An 18,078-nucleotide genomic window follows, 5' to 3' on the forward strand; every position below is an offset into this window, starting at 1 on the left:
GATTTCTTTAAAATGAAACAAAAATCAAAATCTCTCTTCTCTTTGCAATTGAAGTGATCAGTAATGAGAACTGCCCCGTGGCTGGGGTGGATCCAAGTTTGGGCATGTTCTCCCCACACAGCTCAGGCCGTGGGGCTGCTGCTGTTCATTTCACATTGATATTTGAATTCGGGGAGTTGAATAATGTAGAAGAACACAGTGATTTATTTAAAATGAAACAAAATCAGAATCTCTCTTTACAATTGAAGTGGTCAGTAATGAGAACTTGCCCCGTGCTGGGGTTAGGATGGGGTGGGTCCAACTTTGGGAATGTTCTCCCCACGCAGCTCAGGCCTGCTTATCATGTACGATTTATATTTGAATTTGGGGACATTTTGAAGGGTTGTGACCATCCTTACAGCGCTTTGGTTCTCCTGCTAAGCAGGATTTAAGGAAAAGTTGCTGGGAAGGCTGGAGGCTGCCGAGAGCCGAGTGCTGCCCTTCTCAACCCGGGCTGGTCCCGGCTTTAGGAGCGGGGCTTTGAGCGGGCCCGGGCCGGGGCAGCGCTCGGGACTCGGGGCTGAGGGCTCAGGGCTCGGGCTCACAGGGCTCGGGCTCACAGGGCTCGGGGCAGCGCTCAGGGCTGAGGGCTGAGGGCTCGGGGCTCGGGCTCACAGGGCTCGGGCTCACAGGGCTCGGGGCAGCGCTCAGGGCTGAGGGCTCAGGGCTCGGGCTCACAGGGCTCGGGGCAGCGCTCGGGGCTCAGGGCTCGGGGCTCAGGGCTCAGGGCTCGGGGCAGCGCTCAGGGCTGAGGGTTCGGGGCTCCGGCTCGGAGCCTCTCCTTTGTTCCTTTGTTAATCCCGGCTCGGGGGAGGCGCTCCGGGATGGCTCCCGCATTCTTTCGGGGCCGGGATGACGCACGGCTTGTCCTAAAAAGGACTTGGCCGGGCAGAGGGGCCGGCTCCGTGAGGGAGAGGGGCGAGGCCTGGGCGAGCAGTTTCTTTTTTAACCGAGGGATGACACAAGCCCCAGTCATTTCCTCATTAATCGGTTCAAACCAGTTCTTACAGGAACTGCCGCTGATAAATGTTGGACTTCTCCGAAGTCATTCATTGGGTTCTCGGCGCTGCTGCCTCCCAGGAAATGCTCCGGCTCTCGGCTTCCTCCTCTCTTCCCAGCGCTGCCTCGCTCAGAAAGATTTTTCTTTTTAAGCACTTTTTGAGGATCTGGGGAAATGCATCCCTCCCGAAGTATCAGATCAAAAGATGAAATGTGATTTATTTCGTGGGGTTCTGTTTTCTCGAGTAGCTTCGAGTTCTCTGCTGAGTTGTGTCTCAGCCTGAACATTTTATTCTGATTAGGTAAAGTGGTAAGTTTAAAAAAAATGTTTTTTCGTTTTTTTTTTCCCTCCTCTATTTTGTCTTGTTCTCTGGGATGAACTTTCCATCAGTGCTATTCCGAGTATAGGTCCTTCTCTTCAGAAGCCATTTCAAGAATATTTGGAAGCTCAGAGGATAAAACTTCACCACAAATCCGACAGTGCTGTGCCACAGGTAAGACCCTCTTTGCCTCCCTCCGTCCCTCCCTCACGTTTTCCTTCCTTGCCTTCCTTAGACTTGTAGTTTTTACAATCATAACTCCCCATTCTGTTTTTCAAAGATCTGCACTCACCCAGGGAATAGACAAAAATCTCATTTTAAAAGCAACCTGGGATTTAAAAATATTGTGTGCTACTGGATTTAAATTCTTTAGAGAAAAAACGAAAGTATAAATCAAAACCGGTGGCTTGTCTTGCCTCTGCATTTAGCTGCCTCTTTAGAAAGTTAAATTTAAGGACAAAAAAGTTGCCTTTCCACGTGAAATGGTAACTGGGCAGCACCGATGCTTCAGACACCAGTGGGATCTGTGGCTCAGTGGGCAGTAGGAGAAATAAACTCCCCAAGCCTTGAGTCTTTGAAAGGAAAAGAAATTACAGTGTTCGGGGCAGGTACATGGGGGCAGAGGTGCCCTTTGATATGAAAAAAAGTATTTAAAGTTTTTGAAAACTTGCCCTGAATTTTCAGTGGGACAGAGCAGCTTTGACATGAAATTCTTCAGGCTGCTGAGGCATTTTGAGGTAAAATCCACGGATCCGAGTGACATTTCACGTGCAGAACTTGCAGCTGTTGGAAAGGTCCCTTTGCCCGTTTGTTACCACGAAAGAGCCGGAGCTGGGGAGGCTCTGCCGGGCCCAGGCAGTGCGCGGAGATTGCTGAGCTGGGCTTTGCTGCCCTCCTTTGACAAAAAGCACGACTTGGAATTCCCGTGAAGAAAACGCGGCCGGGAACTTCAGGGCCCCACCAAAGAGTGGGATCCTAACGGGGAGATAACCCAAAAAAGGCAATTTAGGGAAAAAAACCCCATTGTTAACCACCAACCTGATTTCTCTGCGAGGAACAGGCAGTGGCAGGCAGGGGCTGCTAATTCTGAGCTCCGCGAATTGTTAACGGAGCCCGGCCAATACTGGGAATAATAAAAAACTCTGGGAGCCCTGGGAATGATCAGGGACTCGTCCTCTGCCCGCCGGTGGGTTTGGCAGCCCCTCCTGCACTGTCTTTCAAGGGACCTGCAGGAATCCTGTCAGCTCGCACTTGGTTCCTGCTTTTAATTTGATTAATTGTAGAATAAAGACGCAGTCAGGCTTTTCCCTTTCACCCAGAACTCTCCGTGTTCCTAATCTTCATTCTCCTCCTCCTCCTTCTGTTTTGTCTCTTCAGGGGGAAAACTGGCTATCCTGGATATTTGAAAAATTGGTGATTGTCATGGTTTGTTATTTTATCTTATCTATAATCAACTCCATGGCCCAGAGCTATGCCAAGCGACTGCAACAGAAGATGTACTCGGAAGAAAAAACCAAATGAGCTTGGAAAAAATGGGAAAAACCCCTCAGGAGGGGTTTTGGCAGACACAAGAAATGACACAACTTTTCATATGTTTAAAAAACAGCATTATTCAAAAGGGGGAAAAAATTTTTAACATCAATTTTCAACTCTTAACAAGTTTTTTTGGTTTGTTTTATTTTGAAAGTAATTTGGATATTAGAGCAATGGTTTCATTGACAAACTTAGAAACGTTTCAGTAAGGTGTGAATGCTTCACCAGTCTGGGTTGTGTTTTACAGGATGGGCAGTGGGGTGTTAAATGCAGTTTAACACAAATGTTGTCCATCCAAATTACTTCCAAAACTGATGATTTAATACTCCCCATCTCCTGATTTAACTTCAGACTCACCTGAGGGTAACATTTTCTTTTGAAGGGTGGCTGGTTTGCTTTTTCCATCAGTTTCAAGACCATGAAAATGTAAATAACTGAGTACAGGCCGGGTACAAAGTGTTGCATGTCCCTCATGGTAAGGCTGTTCTGTCTGAGTTCCCAGTGTCCCATTGCATTGCACGCTGGAAAAGCCACCCTCTCCAACTTCATGATGTTAGCAGAGATGGTTGATGTCAAAATGCTGAAGCCAACATTTTTTATTCTGTATATTTAGAATGAAGTTAAGATAAAAACTTTATAAAGTCATCTTATGATCATTCCAGAATTTCTTGTGTCAGTCTTTTGAAGCTGTTTCCTTTCCTCTCTCACTTTCGGATGCTCTGTGCATGTTTGCTCATCCTTCCTGCACTAAAGGTGCTCAAACCCTTTGTTCTTTTTTTGTTTCGTTCATTTTTTTGTTCTTTTTTCTTCAGAAGGTTTTGCTTAGCAAAGGGAGGAGGAAGGAAGGCTGTGCCTTGCTTGAAGCACAGTCAGTGCTTAAGTAGGTGAAATAGAGACCAAGATTGGTTGTCTCAAATTCTGCTGGGGTGTTCGCCCCTGAGCCCTGGACTGTGGGCAGTGCAGGAGAAGAGAGGGGGAAGAGTTGAGATCCCAGCTGAAAGCAGATTTGTGTCTACCCAGCAATGGTGCAGAGAACTTCGGGAACCTTTCCCCTCCTGCTTTCAGAGTCAGATTTGTTACGATCAGCCAGTTCAGATGTCCAGGAGCAGAATTGATACTAAAATGGCTCTTTTCCCTCTTCAGTGCCTCAGTCCCACTGCTGCTGTACCTGCCTTGTGAACAATTGTTTTTCATTTTTATCATTTTTATCCTAGGGGGGTAAGCACCAAGAATTAATTTGCCTTGTTAATGAGCATTCTCAGGAGGTGGCCCAGAGCCCCGAGCTCAGCTGGGCTGAGGCTGCTCCTCGGCCAGGTGGGGCAGGCTGGAGCAGCTGTGCCGAGCTGAGCTGTGCTGAGCTGTGCCGGCCCTGGCTGTACCATCCTGTCGGATAGCTTATCAGACTGATGTTGACTGTTGGATCTCATGGCAACAACAGTCGGTAGGCTGTCTGACATTTTGGTATCTCTCATCTGACCCTTCCTCATCCTGCCCAGCTGTTCCCATCCAGCAGCAGCAGCAGCAGCAGCAGCACATCTGTCAGTGCCTGGGCTGGCACTGAGCTCCAGCCCTGCAGAACAGAGCCTGCTGAAGGTGGAGCTCCCCTGCTGGGGCTGAGGTTTGTACCTTTCTCTGGGAACTCCAGGCACTTTGGGGAGGGTTTGCAGGGGCTCTTCCAACACGTTCAGTCCCAGTGTCTGCAGTCCCAGAGCAGGAGTTGGTCACTGTGAGGGAGTTCAGAGCACCAAGGCTGCTCTGGTGGTTTTTAAAAGGTGAACAGTATTAAATACATTTACCAATTTTTGTCCTGAATATGGCCTTTGACAGTAATGTCACAAAGAACTTGCTCTGGTCCAACTCCAAACCCCACAGCTGTGTTTGGAACTTCACCTTTCCAGCCTGCAGAGCCTGGGTGTTGCACTCTGTGAGGGATCACTCGGGACACTGGGTCAGTGACAGCCCTTGGCTGCTCTCCCCACTCCTTGTGGCAGCTGTTGGGTCCCCAGATCTGTCACCTGAAGGCCACAGGTATTTATTTATTAACCTCTCACACTTCTGGGAGGGGATGGCATTGATGATTGAGGCTGTGCTGGGGTCCCTGCGTGTTCTCAGGCTGGAATCAGGACATTGCAACAATAACTAAAAGAGAAAAAAACCCTTTTCCCTAGAGCCTGAACCAATAAACTGCACATTTTAGAGGTCTCCTTAGAATTCTGCCTCTTGCCCACTGGAAAACCACAAGGAAAACTGAAAACTTTTTCCCACTTTTGGTTCAATATGTTTACATATTTATAGTGTGAAATATATATATATATATATATATATATATATGTTGTTCTTCAGCTTGTGTTTCCGTGTGTCCATTCCAATAAGCTCTGCTGTTATGTTGAAGCTTTCTAACTCTAATTAAAGAATAGAGTGATCATTCTACCTGCTTCTATCTGGGAGATAAGACTTGGTAAAAGGTAAAGAAACCCATAAAAATAGAAGAAAAATGACACAAAAATGACACAAACCTGATGAGATTTGCAATGGATAGTTTTATGTTTGCTTAAATAAACAAAGAAATAACGTTTCCCAGTGTTTATTTCAGCTGGATTGTTTCCATTCTCTTATTGAACTCTCTTGGTCACACTGTGACATTTGGGTCCCAGGCATTGTCCAGTGTGAGCACAGGAGATAATTCAGGAGATAATTCAGGAGATAATTCAGCAGTTGCATTTTGTGCCTTCAGAGAAAGACTCAGCCTTTAGCACTTGACCTGAAAATGTGGATTTTGGTCCCTTAACCCAAAGTTTCCTTTTGTTGTACATCTCTTCATTACACATTAGCAGCAGTCAAGTCAGTTCAGTGTGTAGGGGACAAATCCAAAGGGAGCTCTTGCAAGAGGAACACTCTTGGCACAAATCCCTATTTTTAGCTGCTGTTTTGTGCAGTTAGACACTAAATAAAGTACCTTGCTTTTTGCTGGGAATGAGTGAAAATCACATGGAGGTAACAGCCCTGTAAGAACAACTAATGACTTTAATGTGAGAGATTTTTATTTTAGTCTCATTATCTGTGAAACGAGGTCGGGGGGGCTGCAGCTCCTCCTCCTCTGGGTTCTCTCCCTGTTTTCCCGTCCCTGAGGGTTGTGGCTGCCCACACCCGAGAGGTGGCAGCGCTGCCGTGCTGGCAGCCACCCCTGCCCCAGCCGGAATTGGTGCTGGAAGCAGAGCTCAGGGCAGGGCAGGGCAGTCTGTGCATCCCTCAGAGCATCAGAGCTGCTGCTCCCTGTCCCCAGCCCTGCCCCTGCCAGTGTCACCCTGGCTCTGTTCAGCTCCCCCAGCTGCCTGCTCCTGCCAGAACATCCTTGTCACCAGCACTTGACAGGGCCTTGCTGCTGTTCCAGAAAGTCCTTCCCTGCTGTGCTTTTGGCCTTCGTTATTTCATTATTTCATGGTTAGAATCAGCCTCCCCCTCGCTGCAGGCACTGCTCAGTGCAAACACTCTGGATGTTTCCCTGATTATCAAGCAGAAATAGAAATATTAGTGAACAAAATCGATGGCAAGTGTAAAGAATGGTGGGGCTTGGGTGTGTTCTTTGGAGGATTGGTTTTCTTTGAAGCACATGGTTAAAAAATACTTTATAATCAGCAGTTAAAAGGCTGGATGTAGTTATAGGTAAGGTAATTGGAATGACTTCTGAGATTTAAAATTGTTTGGTTTGTTTTTTTTTTTTTGTTGTAAATTTGGTTGTTGGAGAGAAAGGAAAAGCAGTAAGAAAACAGTGAGAACTTCCCCCAGCTCTCTGCAGACTGCAGCAGCTGCTGGAGAGTGGGAGGGGATCCTGTTGGGCAGGTGAGGATCGGTGCTGGATCACTGGGACCCGGGTGAGGGCAGTGGGGCAGGCCCCTCCCCTGTGAACCCCTCTGGTGCTTTCAGACGGGGGGTAAATATCTGCACGTGCTCTTGCAAAGTCATTTCTAGAAGGATTGGGGTGAAAAACTCTGAGCCTGCTGTGGCTTTGCTAATTCAGGTGCCTAATGGAGGGTAGGAAATGCTGGCCTGAATTTCTTCATACATTTCACTTGTTTATCGATGCATCCACTCAGCCTTCGTGAAAGGCAGCAGAACATTGTTCTGGCCGAGGGAGAGGCTGGAACAACCTGGGTCAGCTGTCACAGGAGGGGAAGGCGCTCAAACAGAAACTCACCACTGTTATGTCACCTCTCCAAAGTGGGAGAGCCCTGCAATCTGTGGCTGCTTGGAATGTGTTAAAAATTCAGGAAAAAACCTTGGTAATTTGGCCTATAAAAGGTGATTATTACCATGTTTGAATTGCAGTGAAGAGGTTGTTGAGGCCACTCAGCCCTTCAGTGCTGGTGGTGTCCAGGTGTGGTGGAAAAAAGTGCAAATGGGAACCTGGAATGAGCCCAGCTTGGGGTTAGTTTGCTTTAGCACTGCCCTTTGTTGTGCTGAGGAGGTTTTATTAATTTATTATTATTATTATTATTATTATTATTATTATTATTATTATTATTATTATTATTATTATTATTATTATTATTATTATCCCTGAATTGAGTCAAAGAGCAGCGGCTGCATTAGCATTAGCCCAAAGGTCGCCGTTCAGCAGAGCTGTTTGAGGGGCTCTGGGCTGCTGCGGACCCTTCCCGGGCCATTGCTGGGCTGTTCCCGGCGCTGCCCGGGCCGTGCCAAGGAGGAACCCGGGGGGGGCAGTGGCAGCTCGGGGACCGTTCCTGCTCTGCTAAAGCCACACCCGGCTCTGCCAACGGCTCCTCTGGGCCGCCACCGCGGGCTGGTGACTCTGGTGTCACCTGTGAGAAGTTCATAGCACAGCCACGCATTGCCCAAAGCTCCTTGCAGCAGGAAATGACCTCGTGGTGCCTCTTTGTGCCGGCAGGAAAGAACCTGGCAGTTCTCTTGCAGGAGCTGCTGCTGTTTAAAACATCAGTACCTTGTTCAGGGCTCACACTTTGAGGGACTGTGGCTTTCCTCAGGAAGGTTATTAGGATTTCTCCACCCTTTGATGGGAAAACACAAGTTTCTGTGCTCAGCATTTCTCTGTCTCAGAGAGAAAACACATTCAGATTTACAACCTCGTGCAGATGCCACCATGGTCACAAAACCTCTCTGGGGTGGTTGGAAACCTCACTGCTCCCAGGGCCTGGATTGCTGCAGCTGCTCTCTGGAGAGCTCTTCATATTTAGGATATTTTCATAACGTTTCATTTCTCAGATTCCTGCATTTGTAGGTCTCTCCTCAGCCCAGCTGACCTCCTGTGACACAGGCAGTGCATTCCTGGCTGTTGTGTAAGGCCCGAGGTGGGGAGCAGCAAGGAAGAAACTTTTAAGATGCCTGAAGCTGGTATTTACTTGACTTCCAACGAATGGGTGCCAAAACCATTTTCAGAGCAGTATTTTGCTACTGCAAGTGGTGATTTTCATTCTCTGCCTCCTTTAACTCTGCACAAAGTGCCTCTCCCTCTCCTGCCTGGGGCAGAGCCCAGGGCAGCCCAGGAGGAGCCAGGTGTCTGTGGGGGAAGTGAGGCAATGTCTGGCAATAGGCTCCAGCTGGGACTGAGAGATCCTTGCAATTCGGTGAGAAAGGAAAGGCTTGAAGTGGTGTTTGGCAGAGCCTGAGAGCCCTTGCTTGAAACTGTCACTGCTGTCCCCTCCCTCGAGCCTTGGAGCCCTCTCTGCCCTGGTGTGGAGCCATTTTTGGCCAAGTTCAAGCCTGTTCCCTGCAGGTTTGTTCAGCTGGAACAGGACCCCACGTGCTGAGGTTTCCTTCCTGATGTCACTGAAGAGTGAGCTCTCCTTTCACAGCACACGCCAGGTTTGTGTCTGGTTCTTATGTGAAAATACTGGGTTTGAGGGGAGCCTGACTAAATCTTTATAGAGGAAAATGTAATATGAAATTCTGAGACTCTGAGCTATGTGGCTGGTGGGGGGGAATGGAAGCTTTGTTCTTGGGAGCAGAGTTTTGAATTGGATTTTTGGTTTTTCATTGCCATATTTATGGTTTTGACTGTTTTGGTTATTTCACCAAAATTCAGCCTATAAAGGAAAGATTCACAACCCCAAATCACTCCATAAACACAATTGCTGACTCCAGAGACTCCCAGGCAGATAACACAGGCAGGAATTGCCCACAGTGGGGTGGGGAGGAAACTTCCCAGAGTTTGCTCTGCAAGTGGCAGAGGACAGGGCAGCAGCAGCGAGCCCCTCCATGGCAGATGGATCCTTGGGCTCAGGATGGTTCCAGGCCATGAGGGAAGCAGGAGCTGTGAGCCAGAGCCCAGCTCTCAGCAGCCCACAGGAGACTGCAGGGAGCAGCCCCATGCAGGATTTGATTCCACCTTCAGCCTGTGGGATGGGGCCTGGAAATGATCTGGTACATCTTGGGCACTGCTGGGCACAAATTCAAACCCAATCCTGCCCACAAAACACCATCTCAGGCAACTGAAGGGTATTTTTGTGAGCCTTAAATAAACATGACATTGTCCATGTAACCAAATATGTACAATAATCATTTTAGCAGAATGCACCCATTTCAGTGCAAGTCCAGCACGGGGCTCCTTTCTCCTCACACACAACCACTGAAACAAAACCTCAAGAAATGTTTTTATGTCTTTTTTTTGTTGTTGTTGTTTAACTAGTGGCTTATTTAGTTTCTCCACTTAGTGCTTTTGCTTTTAAAATAGGAATCTTGGCCTGGAGAACACCCTCAGTTTACTAATTTTTATATCTTACAGTGTAACATTTGGGATTTTTAAGTTTGGCTTTAAGACAAGAAGGTTTCTAGCACCTAATCCACACAGATAAGTGTGACTCTCTTAGGAGCCACTGTTTGATATCTCTCAGGCTTGTACGAACATGGGGTTAGAATTTTCATTTCTTCCATGCTCTTTATCATGGAGCACCTTTACTCTAAAAATTGCCTTGATTTCCTGAGGAGCAGCTTCTCCCATCTCCCCTCTGGGGCCGTTTGCACCTTTTCCCTGTGGGTGGCAGGAATTTCTCTCTCACCGCTCCTGGAAAGGGTTAAGCGGGGCTGGGCTGTGCAGGGGAAGTGGCCGGGCCTGCGGGGCCAGGATTGCCACAATGGGGCTCAGAAGGGACCATTGTGAGCGCGGTTGGGCTGAAAGAGCCGGAAGAGCTCCGTGCTTCACACTCGGCGTTATCAGCTCCAGCTCCGGGGGCATTGGCTGCCCTGGCAAAGCTCGGTCTGGGCTGCCCTTGAGGAAAGGCAGCAGCTCAGTTCCTTTTGGGAGCTTTTCGTGCTATATCGGATCCATGAATCACTTTCCTGATTCCTCTTGTGCAGTTTTTACAGTGGAGTCCAGCAAAAAGCAGATTTCTTTAAAGTACACTCAGTCCTATTTCCTTTTGGATGTTTGGGCTCTCATTTCATAATATTTATCCATACTAAATTTATTAGCAAATGCAGAAAGAAGTGAATTATTCATTCAAGGCCCTTTTGTACCTTAGTGCTTCTCAGTAGTGTTTCAACTGGTAATTTGAATATAATTTCCTCTTTTCGTGTGTTAAACCCTGGTTGTTGTGGGAACCATAGATTCTTTTCTCTTACACATTTCCATCCTTCCTGTGCTGGTACTGAGTCTAACCTTAAAAACACCAATATCTATTTCTGCCCAAAGAAATAATTTGTAACTACATTGCCAAACACTGTGTTTAAAACATTTTAGATTGTTGAAGGTTATTTTTGGTTTTGCTGGGTTTGTTTTATTTTGCTTTGTTTGTGGGTTGTTTCTAGGGGGATAGGGTTTGTTTTGGGTTTTTTTTTGTGGTCAAATAAATGTTCTCCTGTCCATGAAATGTCTGCTCTAGTTGGAGTTCTTGAATCAGCTTCCAAGTGAGCTGCACCTGTCTGCTCCAACAAACAATGGTGAGATTGGAGCATTGTTCTGCCTTTAGGGACATCCTGTGGGGCCTTTGCCTACAACGAGCAAGGTCAGGGCCACTGGTTCTGCTGTTCCTGTCTGAGCCATTGGCCTGTGCTGACCTTTGATCTACCTCTTTAATTGCAATTGTTAATGGAATAAAGGCCTCCTTCCAGGCTCTATTTGCATAATTAATTTTATCAATTACATAGAGAATTACTCCTCCACTTTTAATGCCATTGCAGGTGATGACAATTTGACAGTGGCTGCTTACTTCCTGTCCCTCTGACCCTCTCCACATCCTGGGGAAAAAATAAAGGAATCCCATCATAGATCAAAAAAAAAAAAAAAAGAATGCTCAGTTTGGAAAAGGGTGTGAGAATTTCAGGACTGAAAAACATTCACAGGAAGAAGCTCAGAGGTGCCTAAAACAATTCCTGTCAGCCCCTGCTCCAGAACAGTAGGGGATTATAGCAGCTAAAATGTGAATTTCTGCTTTGGGGTCAGACATCTTACCTGTGTGCTGTGCTTCCTGACGTGGCACAAATTCTGCCATCAAACAAACAAAAAAGACCAAATATCCTGTTCCATTAGCCTGAAGTGCCATAAATAAATAACAAATATGGTTCTGTATCATTCATGGGTTCACTGAGCACCTGCTGTGCTTGCCTCATGCTCAGAATTATGAATCCAGAGATAACACGAGGTTATTTCTGCAATAAAGTTATTCATTGCCACAGCACTACAATAACCCAGCGCTCTCTTCCTCCTTTCTCAGGGCACTCACCTGTCCTTAGCCTTTTGAAAAACTCCTTTACCTGTTCTGTGAAGGGAGAAGGAAAAGGATTCCTGGGACCTGGCCAGCTTTTCATGGAGTTACCTGTTCTCATTTCTGGAAATTCTGTTTGTGATCTCTTGAAAGCACCATGGGAGTTGATTTCTGTGCTGCTGAACATCCTGTGCCTTTTGGAGGAGGGAGAAGCTCACCATGGTCTCCTTTCCTGACCCTTTGTTCCTGCAAACTCGAATTGCCTGTGCTGTTTGTCTGAACTTCTTGTGCAATCTTTCCTGCAGTTTCTTCTGTGAAAATACCCAAATTAGACAATGGTTGAAAGTGGCAGAAACAGCAGAAAATCCCTTCTGGCCAGAGCAGGTCCCAGCTCTGAGCTGCCAATGAAATGGCACCAAAACCTGAAGGGGCACTGTGAAATTTGTCCATTTGTCAAGGAAAATGTCCTTGAGATTGATTTAATTCTTTTAATTTTTGGCCTGTGGGATTATTTCTGTGGGAGAACAGGGTGAATGGGGGGGAATGGCAAGAATTCCCAAAGCTCCCCTACCATTAATGAAGAGCTCAGTGTTGCAAGATAATCTTTAATTCTCCTGCACTCTTTTATTCATTTTAATTCAGTGGGTGCCTTCCCAAGTCATTCCCCCCCTTCTCCAGCCAGGAGGGAGCTGCAGCTTCCCAGGGCACCACCTTGTGGTCGTGGTAAAATTCGTGCAAAAAGGAGCCAAGTCCTTCAAGGGACTTTGGAACTTAGAAAATGTATTTATGATATCAAATGATAAATTCTTACATCTGCAATTTACCAGTCATCCCCATCGCAGATATGTTTAAATAATTAACAAGTTAATTAACTTATAACTTGGAGAAAAACAGGAGTTGTAGTTTTGCTTAGTGAAATGGTCAGAAAAGGATGTAGCCACAGTATATAGCAAATGTATTGAAAAATAGGTATTTATTAGATATATTAAATAAGAACAATATGAATATATTCAGTTCAGCTACAGTTCTTGCTATTCACACACACAGACACTCTGCTCCTAAGACTGAAAAATAACTCCAGTCAATAATTTACATACTTCAGGGAGTTGATGGAAGGTTTTCCAGCTTGGTTCTTTCAGGAAATCTCTATTTCAGGCCCTCTTACCAAAGAAATAAATCACAGATTGGTGTAACTGGAGATAACTTGTTCCAGGGTTGTGAAGCAGTCCAGGAAATCTTCCTCTTGGATTCCAAACTTTGTGTACTGGTGAAGGTAAGCTCTGTGTGTTGAAGAATGGCTCAGACATTAGAAATCAGTGCAGATATTGGCAATTAGTGAAATACCAGCATAACTATTTTCACTTACTTGGAAGCAAACATATTCCAAGCTTTTCCTACGATGCTGTCAAGAGGTTTCAGCAGGAACTGGCTGTTGCTGACCAAAGCAGCAGATTTTTCATACTTGTTAAATGCTCTGGGAGTTTTCCATGCATTAAAAGCCTCCTGGGGGTTCAGCCATGATGTGTACAAGGAGGGATCTTGGAAACTTCCTGCAGCAGAAACAGGAGAGCCTTTGGAACAATCCCACCCCTGATCCCTGTGTGGCCTAATCAGTGCTGTCACCTGCACAGTGGGCAGCCTGCTGAAAATACAACTTTAAACAGATTCCTCAGATCACCTAGAAGCACACTGGTGTGGATACTTCAGCTGCCAGCAATGCTCACCACTCCAGAAACTGCTAAATTTATTTTCAGCCATTATAGCCAAGAATTCCAGATATACAGACTCGAGTCTCTTCCTCCTTCCCTAAAGTGCTTCAGGAAACTCAGAAGTAAAACACAACAGCCCTAAGCAATTAGACAATGTGGCCTTGGACAGCAAAATGTTTCTGGAGGGAATATCGACTTTAGGAGTCAAATGTGTGGTCTTGGGATGTTTCTGTTTGCACCAGGTGTGGCTGCAAAGGCAGCAGTGAGATGTGAACCCAGACCCCTGAGGTGCTGGGCTCCTCCCTTACCCAAGTCCACGCTGTGCACATCTTTTCCTCTCAGGACAAGCAGGTTGGCAATGGAGGTGTTGAAGTGCAGGGGTTTGTTTGTGGAGGGGATGGAGGAGCCTGCGTGTGGTGGTCGCACTTGCCAATCGATGCCTTTGGGATTTGGGAGAAGGAGATGGAAAAGCAAGTTAATGTTCTGTGAAGATGCAGATGGGAACTGTCCCTGTGCCCCAAGCTGAGACCACGCTGGGGTTTGTAGCAGTCACACAATTCCCAGAGAACAGCAGTGCTTGTCCAGCAGGATTTGCCTGGGTACCTGTTTGTACACTGAGCAAGCCTCCAGCCCATTCCTTGCATAACTGGGAGCTGTAGCTGAGTTCTCCATGTAAATCACATGGGAGAGCTGAGCCTCATTTTTATGCATAGAAGGTGTAAAAAGAAAAAGCAGAGCTCACCATCCAAGGAATGTTCCAAATGAGTTATGTAAATGAAGTGCACAGACTGTCAGCTTGGTTTGTGTGTTTCCAAGAGTTATAATTAACTGAGATGTCTGGAAGCAGAGCAGGAGCAATCAGGGAGCTGCTGAGGGAATGGTGAAAGGAGCAGCTGGTTTGGTGGGGGCAAACTCCTGCTGAGGGCAGCAGCTTCTTCTGAACTCTCCAAACCATGCAGCTTTATTGCATCTGCACAAATGAACGTTTCAAGAGTGAAGGGCTGGTGTTTATTTACCTTCCTCCATCTGAGCATTAGCAATGAGCATCTGCCTGAGGTGTTTGAGGAGGCCAGGCCAGCTGAAGGTGCTGTAGGGCAGGGAGCTCTCGGGCATCTGGGGGATGTTCCTCAGGCCCAGCATCCTGAACTCGGGATGTGGGACCAACGTCTCCATCAAATCTCCTGAAAGGAGAAAGCAACAGCTGCTCATGTTTGACAGAGATATTGCACAGGGCAGCTCAAATGGGAGGGAGTGGGGAATGTTCAGAGGTTTGGCAATTTCAAAGCCATGCAAACTTGCTGGGTGTTACTGGGTTCTGTACAGGGGGTTGCAGCTTTTATGTTACAGTTTCCTTCAAAAATCTCAAGGACTCTCTCTGCACTCCAGACAGATGTGGAAGTTTAATTTTACAAGCAATATGGGCAACTTTCTCGAATTCTTTCAAGGTACAAATGTCAGTCTGCTGCATGTTTCTACCCAGTTCTCTGCTCACCTCTTCTGCCTAAGCAAACTTTAAAACAGTCAGTTTGTTTCAGCTCATCCAGACTTCTAACCCAAAGTGAAATGTGGAACTCAGTCCAAAATTACTGCCCTGCACAAATTTCCTCTGAAATGTAAACAGGTACAAGGGAGTCTGTGATCACTTGAAAAAGGAGAAACAGGGTTTTTGGTAAAGAATGAAACCAGAAGTTGGGGGAACCTATTTTTGACTCCGCTACAACATTGGGATTGAACTTCTTTTCCTGTCCTAAAACTTGGGATGTATCCAAACACTCGAGCAAGGAGCCTGCAGCACTTCAGCTCCCAGCTTTGCTGAGCCCACCAAGGTGAGTGGCTGCTGCCTTTGGTACCTAAGGGGTTCCTGCTGTAGCCTGAGCCCCCTCCTGCGGGGCGAGCGGGCTGGAAAACGCTGCCCAGCTGGTGGGCAATGACTTGGTTGACATCCCTGAAGGAAATCTGTTTGATATTCATCAGCTGGGCACAGATCTTGTGGATGACATCATTCTCGTGGACAAGGAGGGCATCTGAGGAGTGGTACAGATGTGACAGAGTCAAAACAGAGTTGTAGTTTTGAACAATGACCTGGAAGCAAACAAAAAACACACACAAAGAAGAGTCAAACAATTTAATCTCCTTTTAGTTTATAATCCCCTGGCTCCTGCTGTTTCCTCAGTTATGATTTAGGAAGTGATTCATTTTCTTTGCCAGAGTGCAGAATGAGGTCAGAGCCTTTTCATGGAAAGAGGGCAAGACCTGTGAAAATCAGGTTATCCATCTCTCTCCAGACAAACATGCTGGAACCAGATCTGCCTGGGAACTGATTACAATGCTGAGATAAGAGCACAGCAGGAGATTTCTAGTTGGCTTCTTGTGAATCTGCATCACTTCAGCAATTAAATTATCAAGAGGAATTTTTTGGTAAAAATTCTTTGGGTGTGATAGTGAGTCACTTGAACTTTTTCAGTGTAAAATGTACCCATTTTTTATGTTTATTTCTATTTTTATTCTTTTCTATTTTTATTTTTTCTATTTACCCATTTTATGGCTATTTCTATTTTTATGTTTATTTCATTTTATGTTTATTTTATGTAGTTTATAATTACCCATTTATTATGTTTATTTACCTATTACTTAGTTTATTTCTGTTGTAGGTATATTGTTTAAAAGTAACCACTGATTATAAACCTATAAATTCCATGTAAAATATTATTACATATTAAAAGGCAACATGACATTCACCTCCCCAGTGCCATAGGGCCAGATGATGTGGTTCAGTATGAAGGAGCTTGGAAAAGCATCTCTCAAACACTGGGTCACAAAGGCTCCCAGGCCTGATCCTGTGCCCCCAGCCATGCTCATGACTGTGAGAAATCCCCCCAGTCTGTCACACCTCTCTGCCTCTCTCTGCACCAGGTCCATGATTGCTTCTTTGTGTCTGGGCCCGTGAACACAGTACCTGTGGGGTGACACAGAGCTCCAAGACAGGCCATCACAATAACAGCAGAAAGGTGAAGTTATTCATAAAGCACATTTTACTCTCAGTGCCACAGCTGCTGCATTACCAATCCTGGGGAGTCTGAGCAGCTCCTCAGCCTCCAGAACTGCCCCGGGGAAGCTGAGGCAGCTGTTCCTACCCGTTGGCCCAGTTGTTCCCAGATCCTTGCTTCTGGCAGAAGTGCGAGTGGCTGCTGTACCTCCAGTGGCCAGAGCTGGCAGCCGTGGCCAAGGCCTGGCTGATCACTTTGGGCTCCATGTCCACGAGCACGGCCCGGGCAACAGGCACTGCACAGGAAGGAAAACAAACCTGGGGAAAAGTGCTGGTTATTTAATGGGATGATGGGCTTGGATGGCTACAATGTCCCAGGGTTATTCCTACCACTCCTAATGGGCCAATACAGAAAGGATCTGGCCATGCCCTGATTTCTGCTGAACCATTTATTGTGCCAAAACCAAATCTGAGCTCCAGAGAACACAGATCTCTCATGAAATAAACCATTTGGTGTTTCTCTGTGCTGAAATCAGACCCTTAGAGAGGAAAAAAAAGCCCTTTAAAGCTGTACCTGCAGATTCCTCCTGGCAGAAGAACCGTTCCTTGCAGGAATCGTGGTAGGATTGGTTTTCATTTTTGGAGCACAGCCCGTGGGTGCCACGGATGTCACTGCAGAGAGCACTGAACACCTCGTGCCCAATCTGGTTCCCACACTGCCCGAGCTGCACTGTGACAATTGACATCCTTATTCACTTGGTGTTTAAGCCTGAAAAAGAAATTATTTGTATTCTCACTTTTGCTTGGTAAAGCAGGATGGGAATAAGTAATTATAACTCAAGAGTTAGAGGACTAGGATGCAAAATTGGAAATCTTAAGCCAGTTCATAAACGTAGCTATTTTCCAGTTAAGAACTGCACCAGGCCCGGTGTCCAAGCCTGCTGAGGTGACAAAAGGACTCCCTGCAGAATTCCCCTTGTTTCCACCACACAGAGCAAACTGTTTGACTCCATCCTGCTATGTTTTGACATTTTTCCCCACTCAGCATTTGACAGCAGCTCTGCTTTCTCACTTTTCTACTCCTTCACAGAAACAAGGTCAATTTTTTTTTTAAACTCTGTTGGTTATTCTGGGCTGCTGTTCCTCACTGCCATGCCAGCCGTGCCTCAGCCCTCCTGTACCAGCACTCATTGCCATTCCTGTCCGATTCCAGCCCGTGTCGGGCCACGCCGGGCGTCACTGGGAGACCGAGTCACCGCTCACGCAGAAAATAAATAAATACCTGAATTACTGTCAGGAAAGGCTCATGTCCAAAGCGTTCGACACCGACCCTCCCGTGCCCGATTCTCTCCGCGGAGAGCCGCACTCGGGTCCCCGCGGGCACAGAACGCCCTCCGGGTTGGGCTCCCCCTCAGGACCGGGCTCCCCCTCAGGGAACACCGCCATGTTCCCGGCGCTGCCTGCCCTCACGGCCCTCGGTCCCGAGGCCCATCCCCGAGCCTTTCTCCTCAAGATCCCGTCGCGGGGTCCCGATGATGTCGGTGCAGGTCCCGGTTTGCCCCGGAGTCCCTCAGGTCTCACCTCATCCCCGTCTTCCCCCGCCGCGCCTTCGAACCGCCCGCCAGGCGCACGCGCACAGCGCGCTCTGGGCAGGCGGCCCGGCCGCTCCCGCCCGCCGCGGCTTCACGGCGCCCTCTGCGCACGCGCCGCCCGCGCGGCTTCACCGCGGGCTCCGCGCAGGCGCCGCGCCGCTGGCGGGGGCGGGCGGCCGCGCTCACCGCGCAGGCTCGGCCGAGCCGGGACGCGCGCTGCGC

General features: G+C 47.3%; 2 protein-coding genes and 1 long non-coding RNA gene across 4 annotated transcripts in view; 2 read left to right on the forward strand and 1 right to left on the reverse strand.

The window, feature by feature from the left end:
• The window catches only part of VMP1 (vacuole membrane protein 1), a 63,274-nt gene extending 59,727 nt beyond the window's left edge, over positions 1–3,547 (forward strand). The window contains exons 11-12 of the mRNA XM_066563366.1: positions 1,430–1,532; positions 2,736–3,547. Of these exons, the coding sequence (XP_066419463.1) occupies positions 1,430–1,532; positions 2,736–2,879 (247 nt within the window). The 3' untranslated portion in view covers positions 2,880–3,547. The remainder of the gene's footprint in view (positions 1–1,429; positions 1,533–2,735) is intronic.
• A 3,962-nt stretch (positions 3,548–7,509) lies between these two features.
• LOC136565108 (uncharacterized) lies at positions 7,510–15,706 on the forward strand. Its single transcript, XR_010784805.1, has 2 exons — positions 7,510–8,732; positions 11,579–15,706. It is a non-coding gene; the product is annotated as an uncharacterized lncRNA (long non-coding RNA).
• On the reverse strand, positions 12,524–17,946 carry TUBD1 (tubulin delta 1). Of its 2 annotated transcripts, XM_066563548.1 has the most exons (9): positions 17,846–17,946; positions 16,839–17,033; positions 16,413–16,560; positions 16,018–16,234; positions 15,129–15,360; positions 14,295–14,459; positions 13,587–13,718; positions 12,936–13,119; positions 12,524–12,849 (listed from the first exon to the last, which is right to left on the reverse strand). In XM_066563548.1, exons 2-9 carry the CDS (start codon positions 17,008–17,010, stop codon positions 12,747–12,749), a joined length of 1,353 nt encoding a protein of 450 aa, XP_066419645.1. In that variant the 5' UTR covers positions 17,011–17,033; positions 17,846–17,946; the 3' UTR covers positions 12,524–12,746. The 2 variants fall into 2 exon arrangements, with proteins under 2 accessions (XP_066419645.1, XP_066419646.1); XM_066563549.1 differs by lacking the exons at positions 16,413–16,560; positions 16,839–17,033; positions 17,846–17,946 and having other exon boundaries at positions 15,129–15,302; positions 16,018–16,109.
• Between the last annotated feature and the right edge of the window lie 132 nt (positions 17,947–18,078).

Source organism: Molothrus aeneus, chromosome 20, assembly GCF_037042795.1.
Source record: "Molothrus aeneus isolate 106 chromosome 20, BPBGC_Maene_1.0, whole genome shotgun sequence".
Lineage (NCBI taxonomy): Eukaryota > Metazoa > Chordata > Aves > Passeriformes > Icteridae > Molothrus > Molothrus aeneus.